Source organism: Cervus elaphus, chromosome 3 (assembly GCF_910594005.1).
Source record: "Cervus elaphus chromosome 3, mCerEla1.1, whole genome shotgun sequence".
Taxonomy (NCBI): Eukaryota; Metazoa; Chordata; class Mammalia; order Artiodactyla; family Cervidae; genus Cervus; species Cervus elaphus.
The window spans coordinates 49058449-49083061 of record NC_057817.1 but is presented as its reverse complement, the minus strand read 5'-3'; the positions used below and the strand labels follow the sequence as shown (position 1 = coordinate 49083061).

The 24613-nt window shown below is 43.9% G+C and overlaps 1 protein-coding gene across 1 annotated transcript in view; it reads right to left on the bottom strand.

Moving 5' to 3' along the window:
* Window positions 1-24613, bottom strand: part of PPM1H (protein phosphatase, Mg2+/Mn2+ dependent 1H) — a 294472-nt gene that overhangs the window by 20655 nt on the left and 249204 nt on the right. Inside the window, exon 9 of the mRNA XM_043888274.1 lies at window positions 3316-3467. Within this exon, the coding sequence (XP_043744209.1) occupies window positions 3316-3467 (152 nt within the window). The remainder of the gene's footprint in view (window positions 1-3315; window positions 3468-24613) is intronic.

Genomic DNA, 24613 nt, shown 5'->3' with positions numbered 1-24613 from the left:
GGGCAGAACTAGCCCAGTAGTACAAATTGACCGTCTAGGTCTTCCTCTGAGAAACACTACCCTTCTCTATGGTTAGGGACCTCTTTTTCTGAGATCAGGAGTCTGGAGCTTATGGGCAGAGCACTTGTGATCTGGGGAACTGGGAGGGTGGGAAGGTTGGGAAAGTGATTTTATGATACGGAAGGAGTATAGTCATTTCTGGCAGGTCAAGGATGTCTAGAGTTTTTCACCTATGTGTAGCTCCTTAAATTAGGGGGACAAAAGCTCGAAATTTAGCCTTTGAAGTCTTAATATGTAGTATTCTTATTATTCAAACCCCAGTAATTTCTAATTTTTATTATAATTTTTTGATTTGTAAGTTTTTCAACAGATAAACTTTTTAATAAAGTTAATTTTCTTTCAATACTATATAAAACAAGAGCAATTTAAAACTTTATTTCTGAAAGTAAAATATTTACATATGAACAAGTAACTGCAAAATTCACACTTCCAGGAAATCCCAAAAGACAAATGGTGTAACAGTGATTCGTAAGTTGTTTAGAAGTTTGGTTTTTATTTCAATGTGGGCTTTCTTTCCCTTGACTAGTTTGAAAATTATACTTTCTGTTCTTCTAATCATTTTCTTACTACTAAACACATTTAAAGTCTAAAGTTAAACACTTATAATCTCTTTTCAAGTAGAACCATAACATACTTTAGCTGATTACTATACACACTGGCCAATTCATTATGCAATTTTTATTCAGTATATCATATTTTCTTAACCATACATCAGACATTCATATTGCTGTTTTATATAGTTAATGTATGTTTAAGTATACCCACCTATTTACTTAATAGCTTAATAATCTATTTTAGGTCTCCGTCTTCCATCTGGGGTTGTTTCCTTTTCTTATCTGAGGAGCTTCTTTAGAATTTCTTCAGAGGAGGCTGGGTGGCAGTAAAATTTCTCAGTGTTTTTTCGCCTCAAAAGGCTTTTACTTCATCCTCCTTTTTGATATTTTTACTATATATACAAATTCCAAAAAACTGGATCTTCTTTTCTTAGCCAGCTGAAGATACAACTCCAATGTCTTGACTTCTGTGTTGTTTTTGAAAGGTATGCTATCAGTGTAAATGCTATTCCTAAGTACCTATTACATCTTTCTTCCTGACTGCCTTTCGTATATTTTTTCAGTTCTTCGGTTTCACTATGAAATATCTACTTAAAATTTTCTCTTTATTTCTTCTGCTTGAGATCTGTTGGGCTTTCTGCATCTTAGGTTTAATATCATTCAACATTTCTGGATTGGAACTTGGTTTTTTCCTTTCCATTTTCTATAGTATTTCCTTTGGCATTTGTATTTACAGCATCTTTAGGTCAGCCTCCTAGTCTAATTTCTTTTTTTTTTTTTAAGTCTAATTTCATACTTCCCCTCTCTTTGTCTCTCTGAGCCATATTCTGGATTATTCAGATCAGTTTTTCAGCTCATCAGCATGCTCTTCAACCATCTCCAGTCTGTTTAACCCATTGAGTTTTTAGTTCCTATTTTTATATTTTTCATCTCTAGAACTTCCATTTTCTTATTTAAAAAATCTGTGCATTTTGTAGTTTCTTGTCCTTACTCATATTTTCAATGCTTTTAAAAACATTTATGAAACAGGTTAAAGTATATATTTATATATTTTGGCTGATAAACCAAATAATGAAGTATTTACAGCTCCAACTCTGCTGTCTGTTGTTTCTGCTGGTTTTTACTCATGGTGACTTATTTCCTTGTGTTCTAAATGAAAGACGTCTTTCTCTAGAGGGGATTTCTTTTTATTTCTGATTCACCTAGGGTTGTTTAGAATATTAACACTGCCATAACGTTATTGAGAATCCTTACTTTAAGGTTTCTCTCCTTTCCCAATGTTTCCTGAAAGAAACTGTTCTCCAACAGATGGAAATCAATACTGGGAACATCTGCTATCATTCTTACTAGGAGGATCACAAATTGGGTTATTCCCATTTTCAGAATATGAAGGAAGACTGTGAGGAAGATATACTGCTAAAATATCTCACAAAGAGTATTCTTTACCACTTGTATCTTGCTTTAACTTAAGGAGGATTTTTATTTGGCTGTGAAAGTAGGGAGTTTCCTGATCACCTAGCGGTTATGATTCCGGGCTTTCACTTCTATGGACCGGTCAGAGAACTGAGATCCCATGAGCCAAGCAGCATAGCCAAAAAAAGGAAAGAAAGAAACGTTGCCAAAAATCACAGGCAAAGATGCTCAACATCACTGATTATTAGAGAAACGTAAATCAAAACCACATTGAGGTATCTCCTTATACCCATCAGAACGGCCATCATTGAAAAACCTACAAACAATAAATGCCAGAGAAGGGGTGGAGAAAAGGGGGCTCTCTTGCACTGTTGGTGGGAATACAAACTGATACAGCCACTATGGAGAACAGAATGGAGGCTCCTTAAAAAAACTAAAAATAGAGCTACCATTTGGTCCAGCAATCCCGTCCCTGGACACTTACCCAGAGAATACCATAATTCCAGAAGGCACATGCAATCTAGTGTTCACTGCAGCACTATTTACAATAGCTAGGACATGGAAGCAACCCAAATGTCCATCAACAGAGGAATGGATAAAGAGGATGTGGTACGTACATACTGTACATATGACTATCAGCCATAGAAAAATAGCAAAATAATGCCATCTGCAGCAATATGGATGGACCCAGAGATCAGCATACTGAGTTAAAGTAAGTCAGACAGAGAAAGACAAATATCATATGATATTGCTTATATGCGGAGTCTGAGGTTGGGGGCGGGGGAGGTACAAATGAACTTATTTATGAAATGAAAATAGAGTGATGGATGTAGAAACAAGCGTGTTTACCAGGGGTAGGGGTGGGAGAGGCATAAATTTGGAGGTTGGGACTGACATGTATACACGCTATATATGAAATAAACAACTAGTAAGAACCTGCTATATAGCACAGGGAACTCTACTCAATACTCTGTAATGACCTATATGGGGATAGACTCTAAAAGAATAGTGGCTATATGTATTATACGTATACCTGATTCACTTTGCTGTACATCTGAAACTAACAAAACAGTATAAATCAACTATATGCCAATAAAAATTTAAAAATAAAATTACTCCCAAACAACGAAAAGAGAGAAATGTAGTCCCTTTTGCAATTTAGTTACTAAACCATCAGCTCATAAATGGTGAATCATAAATGATGAGAATTGCACGATTATTATCTATTTTATTCACATCATGAAACGCCACTCGATTAACAACCCTCCAATCATGGAAACGCACAAACCTGTGAGGGTCATCTGGATCACAGTTAGGGAGAAACTGAGTGATTGCTTCTGCCACTTCTTCATTTGATAAAACATCCCAGAGTCCATCAGTGGCCAAGATCAGCACATCATCTGCTCCATGCTCGTATTTGGAGAGATCGTAGACTCTTACCTGAAAAGAAGAGGAACATCCTGCTTAAGAAGTTAGGAGCATATTATTCCCCTCAGCAGACTGGCTTCTGATTTCCCTTCCCTTTTCTTGCCCAGCCCCGTGGTTTTTAAGGGTGCACCATAAGGCACATGGCTATGCAACATGCTTTGTGGCCAGGGGTAGCCTCCTTTGGAGACTTGCCGTATAGACATATGGGGTGCCAAACACAACTGTGAGTGAGCCCAAGAAATTCACAGTTGCCAAGGAAGAAGTTAACTGAAAATGTAATGCCTGAGATGTGGCTGGAACAATGACACATAATAGACACAGCGGTAGCCAGCAGAGCAGCAGGAAGCTTGCTGCCTTCCTTTCTCCGCACATCCATCCCACAGACATTGACTAAGGGGCTGCTCTGCGCTGGGTGCTCTAAGTATAAAGATAAACAGCAGAAGTCCCTGCTCTGAGCTCTTACTCTGTGAGGGAGACAAGGCCAGTCTAGGCTCCATAGAAGCTGCTCTGAATGTACTGATTTAGGACTGAGGAGACACACTTTACTTCAGGTGCTCACTTGATACTTTTGGCTTGCCTTCTCTGAGACCCCTGGAGCTAGACTCGTCTCATGTAAGCATGGGGTTCTGATGCTGCACTCAGGTCTGAAGGGCCTCAATCTAGCCTAAATTACAAAGGACACATGTCAAGTGTATGTCTTAGCAAACTTGAAGTCTTTCCTCATCTCTAGTACCTGAAATGACTTGGCTATTTCAACATCCCCCTTGAGTCTTGGAAAAGAACAGAGTGACCTTAGCAAAACTAATGCTAATGAAAATCAAGCCTTCCTTCTGTTGAAGTGAAGTGAAGTGAAGTTGCTCAGTTGTGTCCGACTGTTTGCAACCCCATGGACTGTAGCCTACCAGGATCCTCAGTCCATAGGATTTTCCAGGCAAGAATACTGGAGTGGGTTACCATTTCCTTCTCCAGGGGATCTTCCTGACCCAGGGATCGAACCCAGGTCTCCCGTGTTGTAGGTAGACGCTTTACCGTCTGAGCTACCAAGAAAGCCTAACTGGAGCTAATGTTCACCCTATGTGGGTGCACAGAAGGAGAGGTTGGGGATGTCATTGCTATGCCCTACTAATTTGACAGAATCAGCAGTGTCTACACCCCCTCATGAACTGAGGACAAAGACAGGTCAATTTCATCAATCTTCCAAGTCCTTCAACCTCATTGCCTTATCCTGTTTTCTAAAAACAAGTCTATGTGACGGCTGCAGGCCAGGGGAGGGGCAGAGGATGGCGTGTAGGCAGCTGTCCCCGTGTCCCATCATAGAGTCACCGTCCTGTCATCTCAGACCTCGAGCCAATACAGTTCTGAGAGGCCTACAGAATGTTCCCATCCGCATCTGTAAAAGCCAAGTCTCCTGTATTTCAGGAAGGTTTGCCCAGGCCGGTGACACCCTGCTACAGGATGAACAGCCTACACCCAACAGCAGAAAACAACAAAATGCCCACAGCTGCCCCAAAGTTTTTGGAGAAATGAGCTCAAATGGAAAATAGCCTCTGTGGCTGGGGGACAAGACAGCAACAATTAGCTAATGGTATGTACACCATGAACCTCGCTCGCGAGCACAGGGTGCGGGAAAGAGCACTCAAGGGAAGACTGGACTGGCTTTTAACATCTTCCTTTCAAAAGGCACGTTCAAAAAAAAAAAAAAAAAAAAAAAAAAAAAAAAAAAAAAAAAAAAAAAGGCACGTTCACTTCGGGGTAAGTTTATATTCTGGAGAAGGCACTGTGCCTTCTGGGGCCAAATTAAAGACAACAGGAGTGGGGATCTTAAATTTACAGCAAACTGGAAAGTCCCAAATGCCAGAATTTCAGCCTTAGGCCACTGAACCCATGTGGTTTGATTTTTCCTCTGTAGCAGCAAGCAGACTCCCTCTGCTTTATCTTCTGTGGTTCCTGGGTGTCTTGGAACAGTGCTTCTGAAAAGTTAATGCGCACAGCAATCAGCCAGGATCCTAATGAAATGCAGATTCTAACTCAGCGCTGGGGCAGGGCTTCAGAACGTGCACTTCTAATTTGTTCCCGTGTGAGGCTGGTGCTGCAGGTCCCTGGACCACACTTTGAATACTAAGGCCACCAAGAAGTCCTACTGGTTGGTAGCAGGGAAACTGAGGGCTCCATGATATCTAGGAGTCTATCCCTTGGGGGAGGTTACAGCGAGGGCAGCAAATGGCACTTCTGAGCTCCCACTTTCAGGCCCTGTATCATGTGTTGTTACCTCCGGTATGCAATCACTTTGCTTATGTGAGACTGCTAGCCTCTTATTGGGGTATATCTACAAGAAATTTCTGTGATGATTTGAGCTCCAGAGGATCAAAAACATTCCTTATAAAGGGAGGAAGGGAGATGTGGGTGTCATGTGCTTGTAGCATCTTATATTTGTAGTTAAATACGAGATGCCGCCTGCCTTCCAGCTTCTTTTAAAAGAGGATTCATGGTGGGGGAGTGGAGGAAGGAGGGTAAATGTGGATATATATAGCCAATTCATGTTGTCACACAGCAGAAACCAACACAGTATTGTAAAGTAATTATCCTCCAATTCAATAAAAGAACTTGCCAATCATCATTTCTGCCTGAAACTTATGAGATACCTTCAGCATATCCTTTCTGAGAAAAATGATGAAAAATTAAGCTTAAATACATTTAAGAAGTCATGTAGTCATGTATGGATGTGACAGTTGGACCCTAAAGAAGGCTGAGTGCCTAAAAATTGATGCTTTCGAACTGGGGTGTTGGAGAAGACTCTTGAGAGTCCCTTGGACTATAAGGAGATCAGACTAGTCAACCCTAAAGGAAATCAACCCTGAATATTCACTGGAAGGACTGAAGCTGAAGCTGAAGCTCCAATACTGTGACTACCTGATGCGAAGAGCCAACTCATTGGAGAAGATCCTGATGTTCGGAAAGATTGAGGGCAGGAGGAGAAGGGGGCAACAGAGGATGAGATGGATGGATGGCATCACAGAGTCAATGGACATGGTTTGAGCAAGCTCCAGGAGTTGGTGAAGGACTATGGGACGCCTAGCATGCTGCAGTCCATGGGGTCACAAATACTCAGACATGACTGAGCAACTGAACATCATTTAAGAAAAGAAAAGAGTGGTTTCTAGGTCTGAAGATAACATCCGTTTCATTTCAGGACCTGCCCTGTCTGTAGGGTGCCAAAGTCTCTTCAGGCGCTTTCTGGGGCCCTCAAAGTGTGGAGATTCGAGTTGTTTTAAGCAGTTGTCGTCCTGTCCGCTACTCAAGTAGAAATCTGGCCAACAGAATGGGTGTGGGTTGATAAATAGAAACATGTTAGAAAATGTTCCTTTTCAGTTCCGTCAGGAAATTGAATCCTTCCCTAATTCCCCTATTCACATTTCCACACAACTCTCTAAGGCAGTTTCCTTACCCAACATGAAAATCCCTCTCAATACCATTCTCCAAGCAATTTTTATGTAAATAATAAAAAGCTAGCCTCAATCCTATTCCCTGAGGCACTCCTCAATTAACATCCTTTTAGGGTTTTTTTTTTTTACCGCTACCCTTTGTTTCCTGCCCTTTAGCCAATTTCCAAAGGAGTCTGCCAGCTTTCCACTTACAGCTCCTGTCTTATACATCAACCCGCGATGCAGAACATTTTGTGAAAACCCCCTCAGCAAAGCTGGACTGCCTGCAAGGCATCCCACTGCATGCTCATCCTCCCCAGTAGCAAGGGTTTCAAAAGATTCCAGTGGGCTCTGGAGACCCGACCTTCCCTCCCTGGAGGCGCTATGGGCCCTCCTCCATCGGACCACACTCGCCACGCCAGAGAGCCTTGTTCAACTCCTCAAATAGCTTCTTAATGTTCCAGGAAGCCCCACATCAAAAGTACGGGCTCGGAGGCTCCCTAGGACTCAGACACAAGGAAGACAGTCTGTGGGAGAGGAGAGGTGTGATCGGCAAAGGCCTCCATGGGAAGGTCTGGAGAACGTGGGCAGAGCTCCGAGTGACTCCTGCCTTGTGCCCATCTTCCAAGAAAGGGAGAGGAAGCCCGTGGGCACCCTACAACGCCTGCCGTTTCTCAGAGCAGCAGAGAGCTGAGTCCTGGCAGATCCCTCAGCCCTCCTGGATGCTCCGTGCCATGCCTACTGAGCACTTAGTATGTGCCAACCGCTGTGAACAAAAGCGGCAGAAGTCCTCACAACTTCTCAACAAGGTGCGCTAGACACAAATAAATTACAGAAGACGAATCAGGCAGGGTAAGGAGAGCGGCAGGACAGCCTTTCGGAAGACGTGGGTAAGGCCGGCATCTCTGGGAAGGCGCCAAGTGAACAGAGGTCTGAGATGTGACTTTCCACAGGACCCTTCCCATGGGGACGGGGGCTCCTCCTCTGGTTGAAGTGTGTGCGGACGGTATCAGACGGCTGGTGAAGAAGAGAGGCTGAGGGGGACACTGTCTACCCCTGCTGCCAGAGCCAGCCTGACGAAGATCTGAGAGCAGCCTTCTTCCTTTCTTTCCCCTGACCCTCTGCAGACAATTCCTTTCAGGCTCACTAAGACAGTATTTACCTGGGTGTACCAGTCTAGGCTCACCTGTCTGTCTCTTCTACATGAGTAGTCATTCTCAAACCTTTATGTTTTATGAATCACTTGCAGAACTCACAAAATTAAGATTCAAGGGCCCACCTTTAAAGATTCTGATTGTGGAGATCTGAGCCCAGATATCAGGCTGGGTGCCTGGCAAGTCACTTCAGTCTTGTTTGACTCTCTGCGACCCTATGGACTGTAGCCTGCCAGGCTCCTCTGTCCGTGGGATTTTTCAAGCAAGAATACTGAAGTGGGTGGCCATTTCCTTCTTCAGGGGATCTTCCCGACCCAAAGATGGAAGCTGCATCTCTTATGCCCCCTGTACTAACACCACTAGCGCCACCTGGGAAGCCCATCAGACTATGTAAAGAGGGGTAATTCCAAAGCAAAGGGTGGGGGACCCTCTCCTTGAAAACACAGTTTTCGGGCAATAAACTGCCCTGTGGCAAGGTCTGAGTCATCCTGTAAGTTTTTGCCCCCAGAACAGTGCCCAGATCCCAGCCCATGGAAGCATGCAGTAAGCCACCAAGGGAAGTGTTGCCCTTGCTGGACGTTTACACTTGTCCTACTTACAGTGAACAATCTGAGAGCTGGTCAGCTTCTCTGCCCTGAAAAGTCAACTTCAAGAGGTCAGAGATTCCATTCTGCACTTCTGTGGACCTTACCATGTCTTTCATAGAGTAAATCCCACTAGATTTTCAGGACATACTTGCTCAGACAGAATAGTGTTAATCCCGCAGTCACGTCCGACTCTTTGTGATCCCATGGGCTGTTAGCCTGCCAGGCTCCTCTGTCCAAGGAGTTCTCCAGGCAAGAATACTGGAGTGGGTTGCCATTCCCTTCTCCAGGGGATCTTCCTGACCCAGGGATTGAACCTGGGTCTCCTGCATCGCAGGCAGATTCTTTACCACCTGAGCCACCAGGAGTTGTAAACATTTCTGTCTCGGCTGTACCAGGTCTTAATTGCAGCATGTGGGATCTAGTTCCCTGACCAGGGATGGAACCCAGGTCCCCGACATGGGGAGCTCGCAGCCTGAGCCACTGGACCACCAGGGAAGTGTTGGTGAGACAGAGTAAGTGGGAAGAAAGGAGGAAGAGAAAGAATTCAGCATATAAGATCCATTCAGAAGACCCCCTAATCTCATGGTGACCCAACAATTTCAGCTTGTAAACTCCGATGCTCCCAGGCAGTCATCAAACTGTAATGTGCTGATATTCAAAAGATGTGGCAGACTCTCCTTTCTTTCCCCCATCCTCAGGGAAGCTGCTAACAGACCAAAAAAAGAAAAACCAGCCTGGGGGGAGCAGGAAGAAGTTGGAGGTGGAGGGCACCAGGGGCGTGGCTAATACGCCCCAGAATGAGCCCAGTGCTGCCGGCGCTCGCAGCCCTCCCCCCTCAAGAGCAGCTAGAGACGCCCTTAGCTTTGTTGCAGCCCCTGCTTTGCAGGGGAGCTGGGGACAAACAACTTTAACACGGTGCCTTCCCATGCTCAGGCGGCCACCGTGTCAGCGCGTGTCTAGTATTTGTTCGCCTCTCTATTACTGACGACCTTTCAGTGGCCTGTCCAGAGAGCTCACGCTACTGTAAGCTGATGCTGCTTCTTGAAGCCACTCTGAAAAAGAATTCATCAATTCTTCCATTTGCCAGATCTCGGCTACTCTGCTCGGATGTCCTCACCACTTTCACATCTTTATCAACTCAGCAAATTCTCCAAACCCTTTTTCCCTTTTAAGTACTCGAAGGAGGACGCGATGTCCCCACAGCTCATGCCCTGCTGTAGGCAGAAGCAGGAGCCCTCCCTGTCTGGGTGATGAGCAGCCCTCACGTCTGGTCTCTGCTTATAACCAGTCTTGGGCTTGAGACAGGTCATTTATCTCTTCAGCCCTCAGTTTTCTCATCCCTGATATCACTGTTTAAAAATTGAGAAAACCAAAAGACAAGAAAAATAAATATTATAACACCTGTTCTACCTTTCTCACAAAGCTATTGTCAAGATCAAAGGAGATTATGTGGAAGGGAACTACAAATTCTTTCTAATGCATGACATGTTTTGTTCTGTTTTGTTTTAATCTTTTGGCTGTGCTGCATGGCATGTGGGATCTTAGTTCCCTGACCAGGAATCAAACTTGTGCCCCCTTAATTGGCGGCATAGAGTCCTGACCACTGGACCACCAGGGAAGTCCCAGCATGTTTTTGTTATTTATTTATTATTTGGGGGCTCTGAAAGTAAGCTAGTTAGTGGAAGGAGGAGAGTTAAGAGTGAGCTCAAGGAACCTGGGGTTCAATTCCCAAAGTCTCACTTAAAATGGCAGTGACTGGGACTATTAATCCTGTTTTGGCAGATAAGCCAGGTGGCTCCCCAGGTAAACGCTGCTAGTAGGTGGTGGGAACTAAGAAGAATACAAATTCTCCTCCTCTCCACCCTCTGTGGCCAACGAACCCAGAAGCTCAGCCTACAGAAGTCTGAACATGGCATTTGTGCCAGAAGAAAATAAAACTCTAGCATATTTCATCACAGTTCAACAAACTGAGTAGATTCCTTCTATACTGACATTCTGGTAGGCTACCAAGACTGCACCCAAATTCTCTGTTGTGATTCCATCTATACTAGATGATGTCATGAAGAAATATACACTGAACTTGGGTTTGAGACCAACCTCTGCCCTTAGTGGTTAGGCAATACCACTTTGTTCATTCACATTTTAAAGTTTCTTGACAACCTGCCAGGAATACAAAATGAAGACGTGCTGATGAATCAGATGGGGAGTGTCGGGGAGGAGGAATTTGGGCATCACGTGCCTTACGTGGAGAGGGAAATGCAGGGGCCAGTGCCTGGGGATGGTGTGCTAGGGCGGCTCTAGGTATTTCAGTTTGGCTGGAAGTAATGTATTTCCACTGGGGAGTGGTGAGGGATGAGGCTTCTCAAATCTTCAGTGTCTCCCTTTGTGAAATGGAAGGTTAGCACAAGGCAGCCACTGGGAATGCTAATGGCTCAAATATTCCCCAACTCTTCCATCATAGGATGAGTTAGACCTGAGTGGGAATGACCACATGACCTCAGAGTATCTGGCTGCAAATGAATGAAGGGACATTTAAGTATGACTAATATGCCACCTACTACCCCAGAAGAAGCTGGTTGCTTTGGCTGAGGGTATAATTTTCTATGTGAAATGCACTAGATATTCTTGAGGTTTGATTATTTTTTTTGGAGTCTACTGACAACCTTTGACTTTTGAGGGTGGCTATCATCTAATAGGGGATTCTCAAGTGGCTTGGTGGTAAAGAATCTGCCTGCCAATGCAGGAGATGCGGGTTCATTCCCTGGGTCAGGAAGATCCCATGGAGAAGGAAATGGCAACCCACTCCAGTATTCTTGCCTGGGAAATCCTATGGACAGAGGAGCCTGGAGGGTTACAGTCCACAGGGTCGCAATAGAGTTGGACACAGCTGAGCGTGTACACACATACCATCTAAGAGCTAAAAAAACTTTCTAAACCAGCTAAAATATTAGGATAGACAGTCCGAAGTTGTACCCAGTGCCTGGCTGTGATAGCTAGGGCTTTCATTTTCTCCACATGAGGCCAGAACTTTATAACTCAGGGAAGTAAGCGAGAAGGAGGAACTTCCTTTATATATAGAGGGGGTGGGGGGGAGGGGCTCTCCTATCTTCTACTCCTTTGTCTGGAATTCCAACGGCTTGTTCACCACGGAATCAAAGGTTCACTGAATAGATCAGTGAACAAATGGACTTGAATCTAGCTTGTTAGTCATCTGAGGAATATATTTCTGCTCATTAAAATGCCCTGTTTGCCTGAGATATTTTGGCTTCTGCTGTTTTCCCAGCATAATTATTAACAGCATCCCCACTGACTCTCAAAACGGTCCTGGTTGAGAGAGTTACGTTACCTAGTCTCCTGGCACGTAAATAATTAAAGGACCACTGTTCTTTATTCTTGTAGCTGCGCGTTGTAACCATTGGGACTGAACCTAACCATGGTGAGTTACTACGTCACAGGACTCACTTCACAATGGTAAGATCTCAGGGGTCTCAAGTGAGCAGGAGAACAGGTTACCGTGTCTCTTGCCTTAGGAGGAGAAGCCCAGTCTCTCCTGGTAAGCTATGGGGCACCTGCCATGTGACGAAGTCCCCTGCAAGCAGCCCTGGCCTAGGCAGACCTGTGGGTGGTCGGAGAGTGAGGTGTGTGACAGCCTAGCCCAGCAGCCTAGAACACAGGCGTAGAGAGAATGAACCATGCAACCCAGGCCTACAGCAGGGAGGACCTTAGGGTTACAAAACTGAAGTTCCTGAAACACTGAACAATAGTTATGACTGTTATTCCCAGACTGGTCTCTGGATCACCTGCTTCAGAACTGTCTAAATATGTGACAATCCCTAGGACCTCCACCCTAGACCTTGTGATTCAGGTTTTCAGAAGTGGATTCCAGGATTTACATTCTTTAACAACCTCCTCAAACTATTCTTATATGCATTAATACGATGAAAGTGAAAGTGAAAGTTGCTCAGTCATGTCTGACTCTTTGCAACCCTGTGGACTATATAGTCCATGTAATTCTCCAGGCCAGAATACTGGAGTGGGTAGCCTTTCCCTTCTCCAGGGGATCCTCCCAACCCAGGGATCGAACCCAGGTCTCCCGCACTGCAGGCGGATTCTCTACCAGCTGAGCCACAGGGGAAGCCTGCATTAGTACAATAAATTAATGTGAAAAAGATACTCTGTGTTTAACTGAAACATTCAAGTGAAATTATTATTGTTCAGGAGAGGATCAGAGGATCTCCAGTGAGAAGAAATGTTTGACAGAATGTACAGGTTGGCTCCTCTGTGTGACCACAAATTTCAAGAGTTGCCAAGCTAGATTATTTGGTGTGTGTCCAAGTAAATTTCAAATTCTGGTTTTATTCAAATGGCTTGTTAGCAAATCTCGAGACACTTCCCAATGGGAACCATCCATGTGGATGACACACAGGTGCATCACAAGTGATTTTTTTTAACAACTAGACTGGAAATGCAAACGTTACAGATGCAAATAGACAGGCTAGGGCATAAAGTCTCCCCTGTATGTAAAGTCAGATGGTACTGGAATTGAAGAAAGCAGTTCTATACACTCTTGACATGTGACTATTTTCCCCCCAGACATTTTCAGAATGCTGATAGTGATGGGAGGAGGGTATGAGACTCCCCAAGGGGGGCATCAACCCGACTGAGAAGGCAGATGTATGAGACGCTGCAGACGTGGGACTAGAAAGGAGGTTCCAGAAATTGCTCACAAAGCTGAACTCACAGAACAGAGAGTAGAGTGGTGCTTGCCAGGGGGAGCAGGTGGGAGAGAAATGGAGAGAGAATGGTCAAAAGGCACAGGCCTGCAGTTGTAAGATGAATACGTCCTGGTGATCCAAAGTACAGCATGGTGATTATAGTTAGATATCTGTATATAGTGTATTTGATATACTGTTGGTTGGCCAAAAAGTTTGTTTGTGTTTTTCTATAAGATGGTATGGAAAAACATGAACAAACTTTTTGACCAGGCCGATATATATATAATACATATTGTTGCTGTTTAGTCACTAAGCCGTGTCTGACTCTTTTGTGACCCCATGGACTGGAGCCCGCCAGGCTCCTTCGTCCGTGGGATTTCCCAGGCAAGAACACTGCAGTGGGTTGCCATTTCCTTCTGCAGGGATTGAACCCACAGCTCTTGTGTCTCCTGCACTGGCAGGCAGATTCTTTACTACCGCACCACCTGGGAAGCCCCACATACATACATATAAATATATATATTATATATAATGTGTGTGTGTACAAAATATGTGTGTAATACTGTATTATATACTTAAAAGTTGCTAAAAGAGTAAGCCTTAAACGTTCTCAGTACAGAAAGGGACTGGTAATCATGTGATGTGATAGAAGTGTTAGCTAATACCACTGTGATGATCATTTTGTGATACGGTTGATCCTCAAACAACTAGGGGGTTAGGGGCACATAGCCTCTGCACAGCTGAAAATCTGCATACAGCTTAAGCAGTCAGCTCTCACGGTGGTTCCTCCATACCTGTGGTTCAATCAAACTCGGACTGTGGAAGAAGTGTGGTATTTACTGCAGGGAAAAATCTGTACAAGTGGACCTGTGCATTTCAATCTCATGGTGTTCAAGGGCCAACTGTATATAACACATCAAAACACTGTACATCTTAAAATTACACAACGTCATGCATCGGTTCTATCTCAGGAAGACTGGAGGGGAAAAGGTGCCAAATACAACTGCTCTAAACTACCAAAGTATCCTTAGATAGAACTCAGCATTTTCCTTTTGTACAGGGGGGATCCACTGTTATGAAGGTCTGCAGTTTATACAACTTGGGGAGTTTTTCCAGCTTTATTGAGAAATAATTGACATATGTCACTGTATAAATTTAAGGCAGATGGCATGATGGTTTGATTTATGTATTATAAAATGATTACCAGAATAGGTTCAACTAATACCCATCTTCTCATATAGATGCAATAAAAAGGAAAGAAAAAAAGAATAAAGAGGAAAACTTTTTTCTCCTTGTGATAAGAACTCTCAGGATTTACTCTTAACTACTCTCCTATATATTGTAGAGCAGTGTTAACTATAGTCATCATGTTGTACATTACATCCCTGGTATTTACTTGTCTTATAACTGGAAGCTTGTACCTTTTGATCACCTTCTTCTAATTCCCCTTCACCTCCATTGCTGGTAGCTACAAGTCTGATCTCTTTTTCTATGAGTTTTGTTGTTGTTCAGTCACTAAGTCATGTCTCTTAGTGAACACATGGGCTGCAGTACACCAGGCTTCCCTGTCCTTTACCATTTCCTGGAGTTTGCTCAGACTCATGTCCTTTGAGTCGGTGATGCCATCCAATCATCTCATCTATGAGTTAGATTTTTTGTTGTTGTTTTTTTTTAGATTCCCCATGTAAGTGAGATAATATAGTATATTTTTCTTTCTGGGAAGCTCTCTTTAAGAAACAGAATACAGAACTTCCCTGGTGGTCCAGTGATTAAGAATCCATCTGGCAATGCATGGGACATGGGTTTGATCCCTGGTCTGGGAAGGTCCCACATACCACAGAGCAATTAAGCCTGCACACCTCAACCACCAGGCCCGTGTGCCTAGAGCCCGTGCTCTGCAAGAAGAGAAACCACAGCAACGAGAAGCCTGCACGCTGCAACTAGAGTAGCCTCCACCTGCCGCAACGAGAGAAAGCCTGCGTGCAGCAGCGAGGATCCAGCACATCCAAAAAGAAACTCAGTGAATACATGAATTTTAAAAAGAATACAGGAATAATTATGAATACAAACTTAGATGCTAATGTGACTGCTTGTTAGGAATGAGAAAAGAAATTGCAGCAAATTACTGAAATCATGAAAAATGAGGTCTTTTTCTTTTGAGGAATGATTATAAGGAAATGATTTCTGATTGTAACCTTGCCTCTCCTCACCACAAAGAACTGTCTACCTCTCCCGGTAACAACAAGGACTCAAAGAGGGCTGGTCTGGGTGAACAGCACTGATACTTAACACTGAATTAATTAGCATCTTTGTAAATCTGCCTCTATACTGCAAACTAGATTTCCTTTCTTAATTAATTAGCTAATGCATCAACATTTATTAGTTTGCACTGGAAAGACAGATGATGATTAATCTTCAAGATTTCACAGCAGGTATATTCAAAATGGATAGCCAACTAGGACCTATCGTAGAGCACATGGGACTCTGCTCGGTGTTATGTGCCAGCCTGGGTGGGAGGGGGTTTTGAGGGAGAATGGATTCTGGTATGTGTGTGGCTGAGTCACTTTGCTATTCACCTGAAACGACCACAGTACTGTTAATTGGCTATACCCCAATACAAAATAAAAAGTTTAAAGTTCGAGAAAAAAAATAAGATTTCACAGTGGGGAGGACACTTCTCTAGGAGGGCGATGGTAGAAAGTCTCCAAAAGCAGATTCTGGTTTGCACCTTGTTTTATGTCCCTGGATGTGTTCCAGTGTCTCCTGGTTTACAGTCTATGTGAACTTGAGTAGAATTTGTATCCGACTGTTGTGTGAAAATTGTGCACGCTAAGTTGCTTCAGTCATGTCCAAGTCTGTGAAAATTGTACAAACCTTAATTATGTTGAATTGGTTCATGGTGCTTTTCAGGTCGACTATATCTTTTTACCTTTCTGTTTATTCATTCTATTCATTTTTGAGAGTTTGACTTTGAAACTCCAACTTAAAACCTTAACTTATCTACTTAAAAATAATTTTTATCATATACAGTAATATATAGTAATTTTTTTTGTAATATACAGTACAACTGTATGTAACTTTGTATTTCCCAAGTCTCATCACACTTTCATAACTTATACAATAAAAAAAAGAAGGAAAGAAAAATGAGTGGATTCTGGTTCTCCTCGCCTCAAATATGGACCTACCACAATGGTTTTCTTCATCATGAGGATGGGGCAGAGCTGATGTTCTGGGACTTCGGAGGCTGGGTCTTAAAACAGTTGTAGCTTCTACCTGCGTCTCTTGAATTCACTCTTGGGAGGCTTCTGAGAGTCCAGCTGCAGTAAGGCCATGAGAAGCCGGAGCCACATGGAGACGCTGTGTGTAGCTGCCCGGGCTGAGCTCTCAGCTGATGGCTCCCTGTGACAGCCATTTGGACCTTCAGCCCCTCTCGTCTTCAGATGACGGTAACCCCCACTGACATCCCGCTGTGTGTATGTAGAGACTCCAAGGGAGAAGCTCCTAGCTGAGCCCACGCGGCCCACAGAAGTGTGCAAGATAATAATAAATTCTTCCATTAAGCTTCTAAGTCAACAGAGGCACAAAGGAGTGTGATGTCACACTTCCAGCCCCTCCTCCCTACGGGACTGGTGAGCGTGAACACGGGGCAGTGAGCCCTCTGGAGTTGGCTCCTTGGACCAACTCATCCGAAAGCAGCATCCGCTCCTCTTCTCCTGTCCGCCAGCAGGTAAATACCAGGGAGACGGCCCTCTGTGGGCTGGAAAGAGGAGAGCCTACAGTGGCCCAGGAGGTGAGATTAACGTGAGGGCCGGAGGTGAGGAACAGAAAGTCCGTTTTGGTCCGAGATCCAAAGCATGGTTTCTAGCCTAACTTTATCCTCACTAAAAAGTTATTTTCATCCCAGACTCCTGTGTCTGTTTTTTAAATGGGTTCAGAAAACTCAGAGGGAAAAAAGATAAAATTGTTTTTCTTCCTCAGACCTCAACAAGCAACCTTCTTCCCTTCTCAAGAACTAGAAAGCAAAGTTTACTTTTAAGTTTTTGAAAATTTCACTCTGCCTCATACTCCAAATCAAGGGTGCCTTCCATTCTCTCTTTCTCTGTCTATTTGGCTGTGTCGGGTCTGAGTTGCTGCACAAGGATTCTCTCGTTGTGGTGTCCGGGCTCAGGAGTTGCTCTGAGGCGTGTGGGGAATCTTAGTTCCCTGACCAGGGATCACATCTGCGTCCCCTGCAATACAAGGTGGATCCCTAACCGCTGGGCCGCCAGAGAAGTCCCTGCCTCAGTTCTTCTTATTAACACACTGCTTCGTGAAACGCTTTTCTGACGTGCTTCCATGTGGTTTTCCTGGTCCCTGCCCTGACTCAGATCCTCGCTGCCACGTGGGGTCACTTGTGCGGTGGTTTCCCCATCTGTATCTCCCCACCCCTGCACCGCCATCCACAGGCTGCTATAAGCTAAGGCTTCCACTGCCTCACCCACCGACTACGCTGCTCCCCGTGCTCAAAACCTGCTCTTGCCACCCTGGGTCCAGCTCAAGGCCCTCCAGGATAATGAGCCTGATTATAGCTACTGGCCCTTCAAGCTAATCTTCCAAACTCACTGATTCTGTAAGGCAAATTTATTTCACACCGACTTATTCCTGCTGCCTTATTTCTCTTGTTCTACTTATCAACGCCGAATATTCACTGGAAGGAGAGATGCTGAACCTGAATCTCCCATACTTTGGCCACCTGATGCAAAGAGCCGACTCACTGGGAAAGACCCTGATGCTGAGAAAGACTGAGGGCAGGAGGAGAAGGGGTTGACAGAGGATGAGATGGTTGGATGGCACCATCGACAATGGACATGAGCCAACCAAACGTGAGTTTGAGATGGTGAAGGACAGGGAAGCCTGGCGTGCCACAGTCCATGGAGTCACAAAGAGTCAGACATGACTGAGCAACTCAACAACTACTACTTATCTTGTCCTTCTTCAGATTAGATGGTTCTCTCTCCCTTCCCTGAATTCCCGTAGTCTCTCAGGAGTCAGGACTCACAGGGTTTGGTTGATTATTCTTTGGCTAGTCTTACCTTAGAAGTGGCCCAAAATTCCGATTCCATGAGGACACATTCCGCAGTGTGCTACTTGATAAACACTACTGGGCTCATGAGCTCTATATAAACAACTAGTGAGATTTTGTGGTCTTGATGGAATAGGAACTACAAGCTAATATTTATTATGCCAGATTCTGTTTTAAGTACTTTTTATATGTCATTTAGTTTGTTCCTTGGGTTCCTGGGCATAAGAATTCTATTGTCCTCTTTTTACTGAGGAGGAAACTGAGATTTAAGTAAAGTAACTTTCTCAAGGTCACCCAGCTAGCAAATAAAGAGGCAGAGCTTGAGGCCAAGACTTGATACCAGTCTGAGTTTCTAACCTCAATATCACACTGCCTCCTAAGGGATTTTTCAGGGCTCTAGGGGATCACTGTGGACAGAGACTGCAGCCATGAAGTTAAAAGATGCTCCTTTGAAGAAAAGCTATGACAAACCTAAGCAGCATATTTAAAAGCAGAGATGTCACTTTACTGAGGAAGGTTCATATAGCCAAAGCTGTGGTTTTTCCAGGAGTCATGTATGGATATGAGCGTTTGACCATAAAGAAATCTGAATGCTGAAGAACTGATGCTTTTGAACTGTGTAACTCGAGAAGACTCTTGAGAGTCCCTTGGACTGCAAGAAGATCAAACCAGTCAATCCTAAAGGAAATCAACCCTGAATATTCATTAGAAGGACTGATGATGAAGTTGAAGCTCTAATGCTTTGGCCACCTCATGCGAAGAACCGACTCACTGGAAAAGACCCTGATGCTGGGAAAGACTGAGGGCAGGAGGAGAAGGGGGCGACAGAGGCTGAGACGGTTGGATGGCATCACTGACTCAATAGACATGAGTTTGAGCAAAGTCATGTGAAGGACATAGTGAAGGAGATCGTGAAGGACAGCCTGGTGTACTCCAGTCCATGGGGTTGCAGAGTAGACATGACTTAGCAACTGAATAACAAAGGCCATCTTCCCACATCATTATGCACCAATATTGTTTTTTATGAATTGGCCAGACTGCAGAAAAGTACACCGTACAATAAAACATGCTCGTTCCCAAAATGGGATTTTGGCCTGGGTCATGAAAAGCTACTGAGAATCAGAAGACCGTAAATGTTCAGATGTCAATGTGAGACTTTAAATATTGTCCAGGTTTTCATGGGCGACAACAGGGGCAGTCTCCAACAGAATAGTCAATTCTTTTCTTCAGATGAGAGTGAACACTGGGAATCCCCCATAAATGCAAAGCCTTCCAGAAGCCGGTGGGTAATGAAGACTAAACCATGTACCAGACTGTATGCCAGGCAATTCTGCAGATGTTCTCATTTGCTTTTCTAAGCATCTCGTGAGTCTAGGCCACTCCACCCCACCTGCAGGCTGAAAGAACCTGTAGAGGTCACGGGTAACGCCAGTGCTAGGGTTGGAATTTAGATATTGGAGCCGAAGGTCTTTCTTCTTTTAGAGAATTCTGTTTCAGATGAAAGAAAAAAATAAAATCTGGGACTTCTGGTGGTCCAGTGCCTAGGACTCCAAGCTCCTGCATTAGGAGGCCTGGGTTTGATCCCTGGTCAGGGAACTAGATCCCACATGCCACCACAACTAAGAATTTTCAGGCTGCAAATAAAAGATCCTGTGTGCTGCAACTAGGACCCGGCACAGCCAAATACAGATAAATATTTTTTAAAAAGAAAGAAAAGAAAAAAAAAATCTAGAGGAAGACAACCAAGAATGAGCTAAATGAGTGATCCTGAGTCACAGAAAACAGCTGACAGGAATCCTGAACACCAAGGGGAGGAAAAATGAAGCCGAGAGAAAATCAGGCTCCTTGTGGTTCAGTCTGGCGGGGACTGGAGTGGGGGGGCCCTGCTGAGTTGATACAGTTGGCTTTTCAAACCAGTCCCCAGACAGAAAAAGATCCCGTTCTTCCAAGAGCTGAAAAGGGGCCTAAAGTCAACAGCGCAGTCTTGGAATGGAGGCCAGAAGGCGAGAAAGACATTAAGAGGAATCCTAGCTGTCGGGAGGGCCTGCCACAGGCCAGAAAGGGGGCGTGGTGTGGAGGACATCTGGAGGTTTAGGCTGCAGGCCCAGGACATGCTGCCTGAGGACCAGGTCACGAGGTTTGTGCTGGACGGGGTGGAGAATTGCTGGAAAGAAGGTGCTGAATGCCTCTGAATTCACCAACCCTTTCCTTCTCCACTTGAATTCTTTAGGGTGATATACAAAAGCCGAACAGTGATGAGCTTCGTCAGGCAAGAGGATGGAGACCTGGTGGGGGGGCGTTTCCTTTCTGAGAGGAGAGGCTCCAGTTACATGGAGAAAAGATGCTGTGGACCAGGGGAGGGTCAAAACACTTCCCTTTTTCGCGGAACAGGCCTCCGCTCGGTTGGTGGGGGCCTCTCATGGAATTCAGTTCTTCTTGGCCAGATATCCCTACCTTAGAACTTGGAAGACATGAGGGAGGCTCCGCAAACCTGGCGGCTGCTCGTTGGGTTTGGCAAACGCAAGATTTTTCCAGCGCCTGTGTTCAGCAAAACTGAGAATGTGTTTGGCTAGAAACCCTTCTCTAATTTTTAAACCCCTGTGCATTTTTTTTTAACGTAAATTTGATCCACATGGTTTCGATTTATTTTTATTTAACTCATCAAATCGAATTAGGAGCTACAATGATGAATGGGAACAATGCTGATTTCCAAGAAGATTTTTGAGCCTTTTTTCTTAGAACAAAATCACATTCCAAACACCACCCACCCCCCAACCACCCCCCCCCCCCCATTCCCCTCCCTGCAACCGTTAAAACTACCAGACTGAGCTGAGTTTGAAATTTAGAACCCAAATGTGAAATAAAGATCCATGCTTGGCAAAGATGAAGCATAGCAGAGGAATGTTCTTAGGAAGTCACGGTTAGAAAGCCAGCATAGACTTGGGGTGGGGGTAGAGACTGAAGACAGAAGGGAGTGGGTTCTTCTCCATTAGATAGTTTAAGTAGATCTACCTGGCTTTGGGGGCTCCTAACAGCAGCCCCTGAGCTGTTTCTCTAGGGTCTGACTTTATCACTACTACCCAGGGAAAAGGAACTTCTGCTCCAAGATTGGGGCCGGGGGTCCCTGGTACCCATCTCTCTTTCTTCTACACTTCTCATAGGAGTGGATTCACGCTGCTCTCCCCACCTCCTCTCCAATCTTCCTCCCTGTTTCCTGGCTCTGGCTAAGGCCTCTCCATCTGGAAACATTTAAAATGTACAACAACTTTAATCTCGTGCAAAGGAGTCTTGAGATCTGCACTACATACCCATTAAGCTAAATTATAGGTGCACAATCTCATTTTGCACAATTCTGTCTGGCCTTGGTTGGCACACACGAAAAGCCATTCCTGTCTTTCCCAATTACTTTTTCTACCACACCATCATTTTCTACAACATCAGTCTGAAGCCAGCCATATTTCTCTGAGAATCTCTGGCCACTAACACCCCAAGACAGAGGTACTCTCTTCAGAGTCCCTTGAAACAGTCCTCAGGGGGGCCCTTGGACACGGCAAAAAAATCTCCTTAAATTCAGCTTCTCTCCCTACAGAGCCTGAGCAAATCAGACAAACTTGAGTATGAGTTAATACTCAACTCATATGAGTTGTTAGTTAATAACTGTACAGCCAAGGGGAGTCAATTTTCTTCCCCGAATCTCAATTTCCTGATCTGTAAAATGGGTATACTAACCATATATACCTCACAGAATTGTCGTGAGGATTTTTTTAAAAAGTATGTTGTTTGGCCCAGACTCAGTAATCAATAAATGTTACTTGTTATTGTTTTCATAAAGGTGCTACACTTTATTCAATTCTACAACTTTCCTAAGAGCACATACATTTTCCTAGAGGTTGCTGGTTCCCTTTTAAATCCTCCCCCATCCCTCATCAATGCTAAAACAACCACACCACTTCTCTGAGAATCAGCATCACTCCAGACAGGTAACATGAAGTTTCTGATCAACCGATGGATTTTTCATTAATCCTCGGGGAATCTCCCAGGGTGGCCCTCCTTGGGATCCAGAGTAGCACAGTGACTGGAAGATCTACAACCTAACTGCATGGAGAGATCATTTTTCTGAAAACCAAACTTCTCACTTTATATAGAAAGTATATGTGTGTTTACGTGTGTACTGGCGTGTGGAGGGTGAGGAGGTTTTCATTCTCCTTTAAGGAACAAAATGGTTAATTAGCGCTTCCTTAGAACACTCCCCCATCTCCTACCAAACACAGTCACACTTCATCGATTTTTTTTTTTTTTTTTGGTGGTGGTGGTGGGGGGAATAGAGAGGTGACAGTACCATTTAATATGCCTGATAAAGGCCTCGCTCTCAAGGGGGAAATAAGGATGCCCGTGAGTCTAGTATTGGGCTTCCCAGTTGGCACTAATGCTAAAGAACCCGCCTGCCACTGCAGGAGACATAAGAGATGTGGGTTTGCAAAGCAATCTATAGATTCAATGCAATCCCCATCAAGCTACCAATAGTATTCTTTACAGAACTAGAACAAATAATTTCACAATTTGTATGGAAATAAAAAAACCTCGAATAGCCAAAGCAATCTTGAGAAAGAAGAATGGAAGTGGAGGAATCAACCTGCCTGACTTCAGACTCTACTACAAAGCCACAGTCATCAAGACAGTGTGGTACTGGCACAAAGACAGAAATATAGATCAATGGAACAGAATAGAAAGCCCAGAGATAAACCCACATACCTATGGACACCTTATCTTCGACAAAGGAGGCAAGGATATACAATGGAAAAAAGACAACCTCTTTAACAAGTGGTGCTGGGAAAACTGGCCAACCACTTGTAAAAGAATGAAACTAGAACACTTTCTAACACCATACACAAAAATAAACTCAAAATGGATTAAAGATCTAAATGTAAGACCAGAAACTATAAAACTCCTAGAGGAGAACATAGGCAAAACACTCTCCAATATAAATCACAGCAAGATTCTCTATGACCCACCTCCCAGAATATTGGAAATAAAAGCAAAAATAAACAAATGGGACCTAATGAAACTTAAAAGCTTTTGCACATCAAAGGAAACTATAAGCAAGGTGAAAAGACAGCCTTCAGAGTGGGAGAAAATAATAGCAAATGAAGAAACAGACAAAGATTTAATCTCAAAAATATACAAGCAACTCCTGAAGCTCAATTCCAGAAAAATAAATGACCCAATCAAAAAATGGGCCAAAGAACTAAACAGACATCTCTCCAAAGAAGACATATAGATGGCTAACAAACACATGAAAAGATGCTCAACATCACTCATTATCAAAGAAATGCAAATCAAAACCTCAATGAGGTACCATTACACACCAGTCAGAATGGATGTTATCCAAAAGTCTACAAACAATAAATGCTGGAGAGGGTGTGGAGAAAAGGGAACCCTCTTACACTGTTGGTGGGAACGCAAACTAGTACAGCCACTGTGGAGAACAGTGTGGAGATTTCTTAAAAAACTGGAAATAGAACTGCCATATGACCCAGCAATCCCACTCCTGGGCATACACACCAAGGAAACCAGAATTGAAAGAGACATGTGTACCCCAATGTTCATCACAGCACTGTTTATAATAGCCAGGACATGGAAGCAACCTAGATGCCCATCAGCAGATGAATGGATAAGAAAGCCATGGTACATATACACAATGGAATCTTACTCAGCCATTAAAAAGAATACATTTGAATCAGTTTTAATGAGATGGATAAAACTGGAGCCCATTATACAAAGTAAAGTAAGCCAGAAAGATAAACACCAATACAGTATACTAACACATATATATGGAATTTAGAAAGATGGTAATGATAACCCTATATGCAAGACAGAAAAAGAGACACAGATGTATAGAACAGACTTTTGGACTCTGTGGGAGAAGGTGAGGGTGGGATGATCTGAGAGAACAGCATCGAAACATGTATATTATCAAGTGTGAAACAGATCGCCAGTCCAGGTTGGATGCATGGATGACCCAGAGGGATGGGATGGGGAGGGAGGTGGGAGGGGGGTTCAGGATGGGGAACACTTGTAAATCCATGGCTGATTCATGTCAATGTATGGTAAAAACCACTACAATATTGTAAAGTAATTAGCTTCCAACTAATAAAAATAAATGGAAAAAAAAAAAAGAGAGAGATGTGGGTTTGATCCCTGGGTTGGGAAGATCCCCT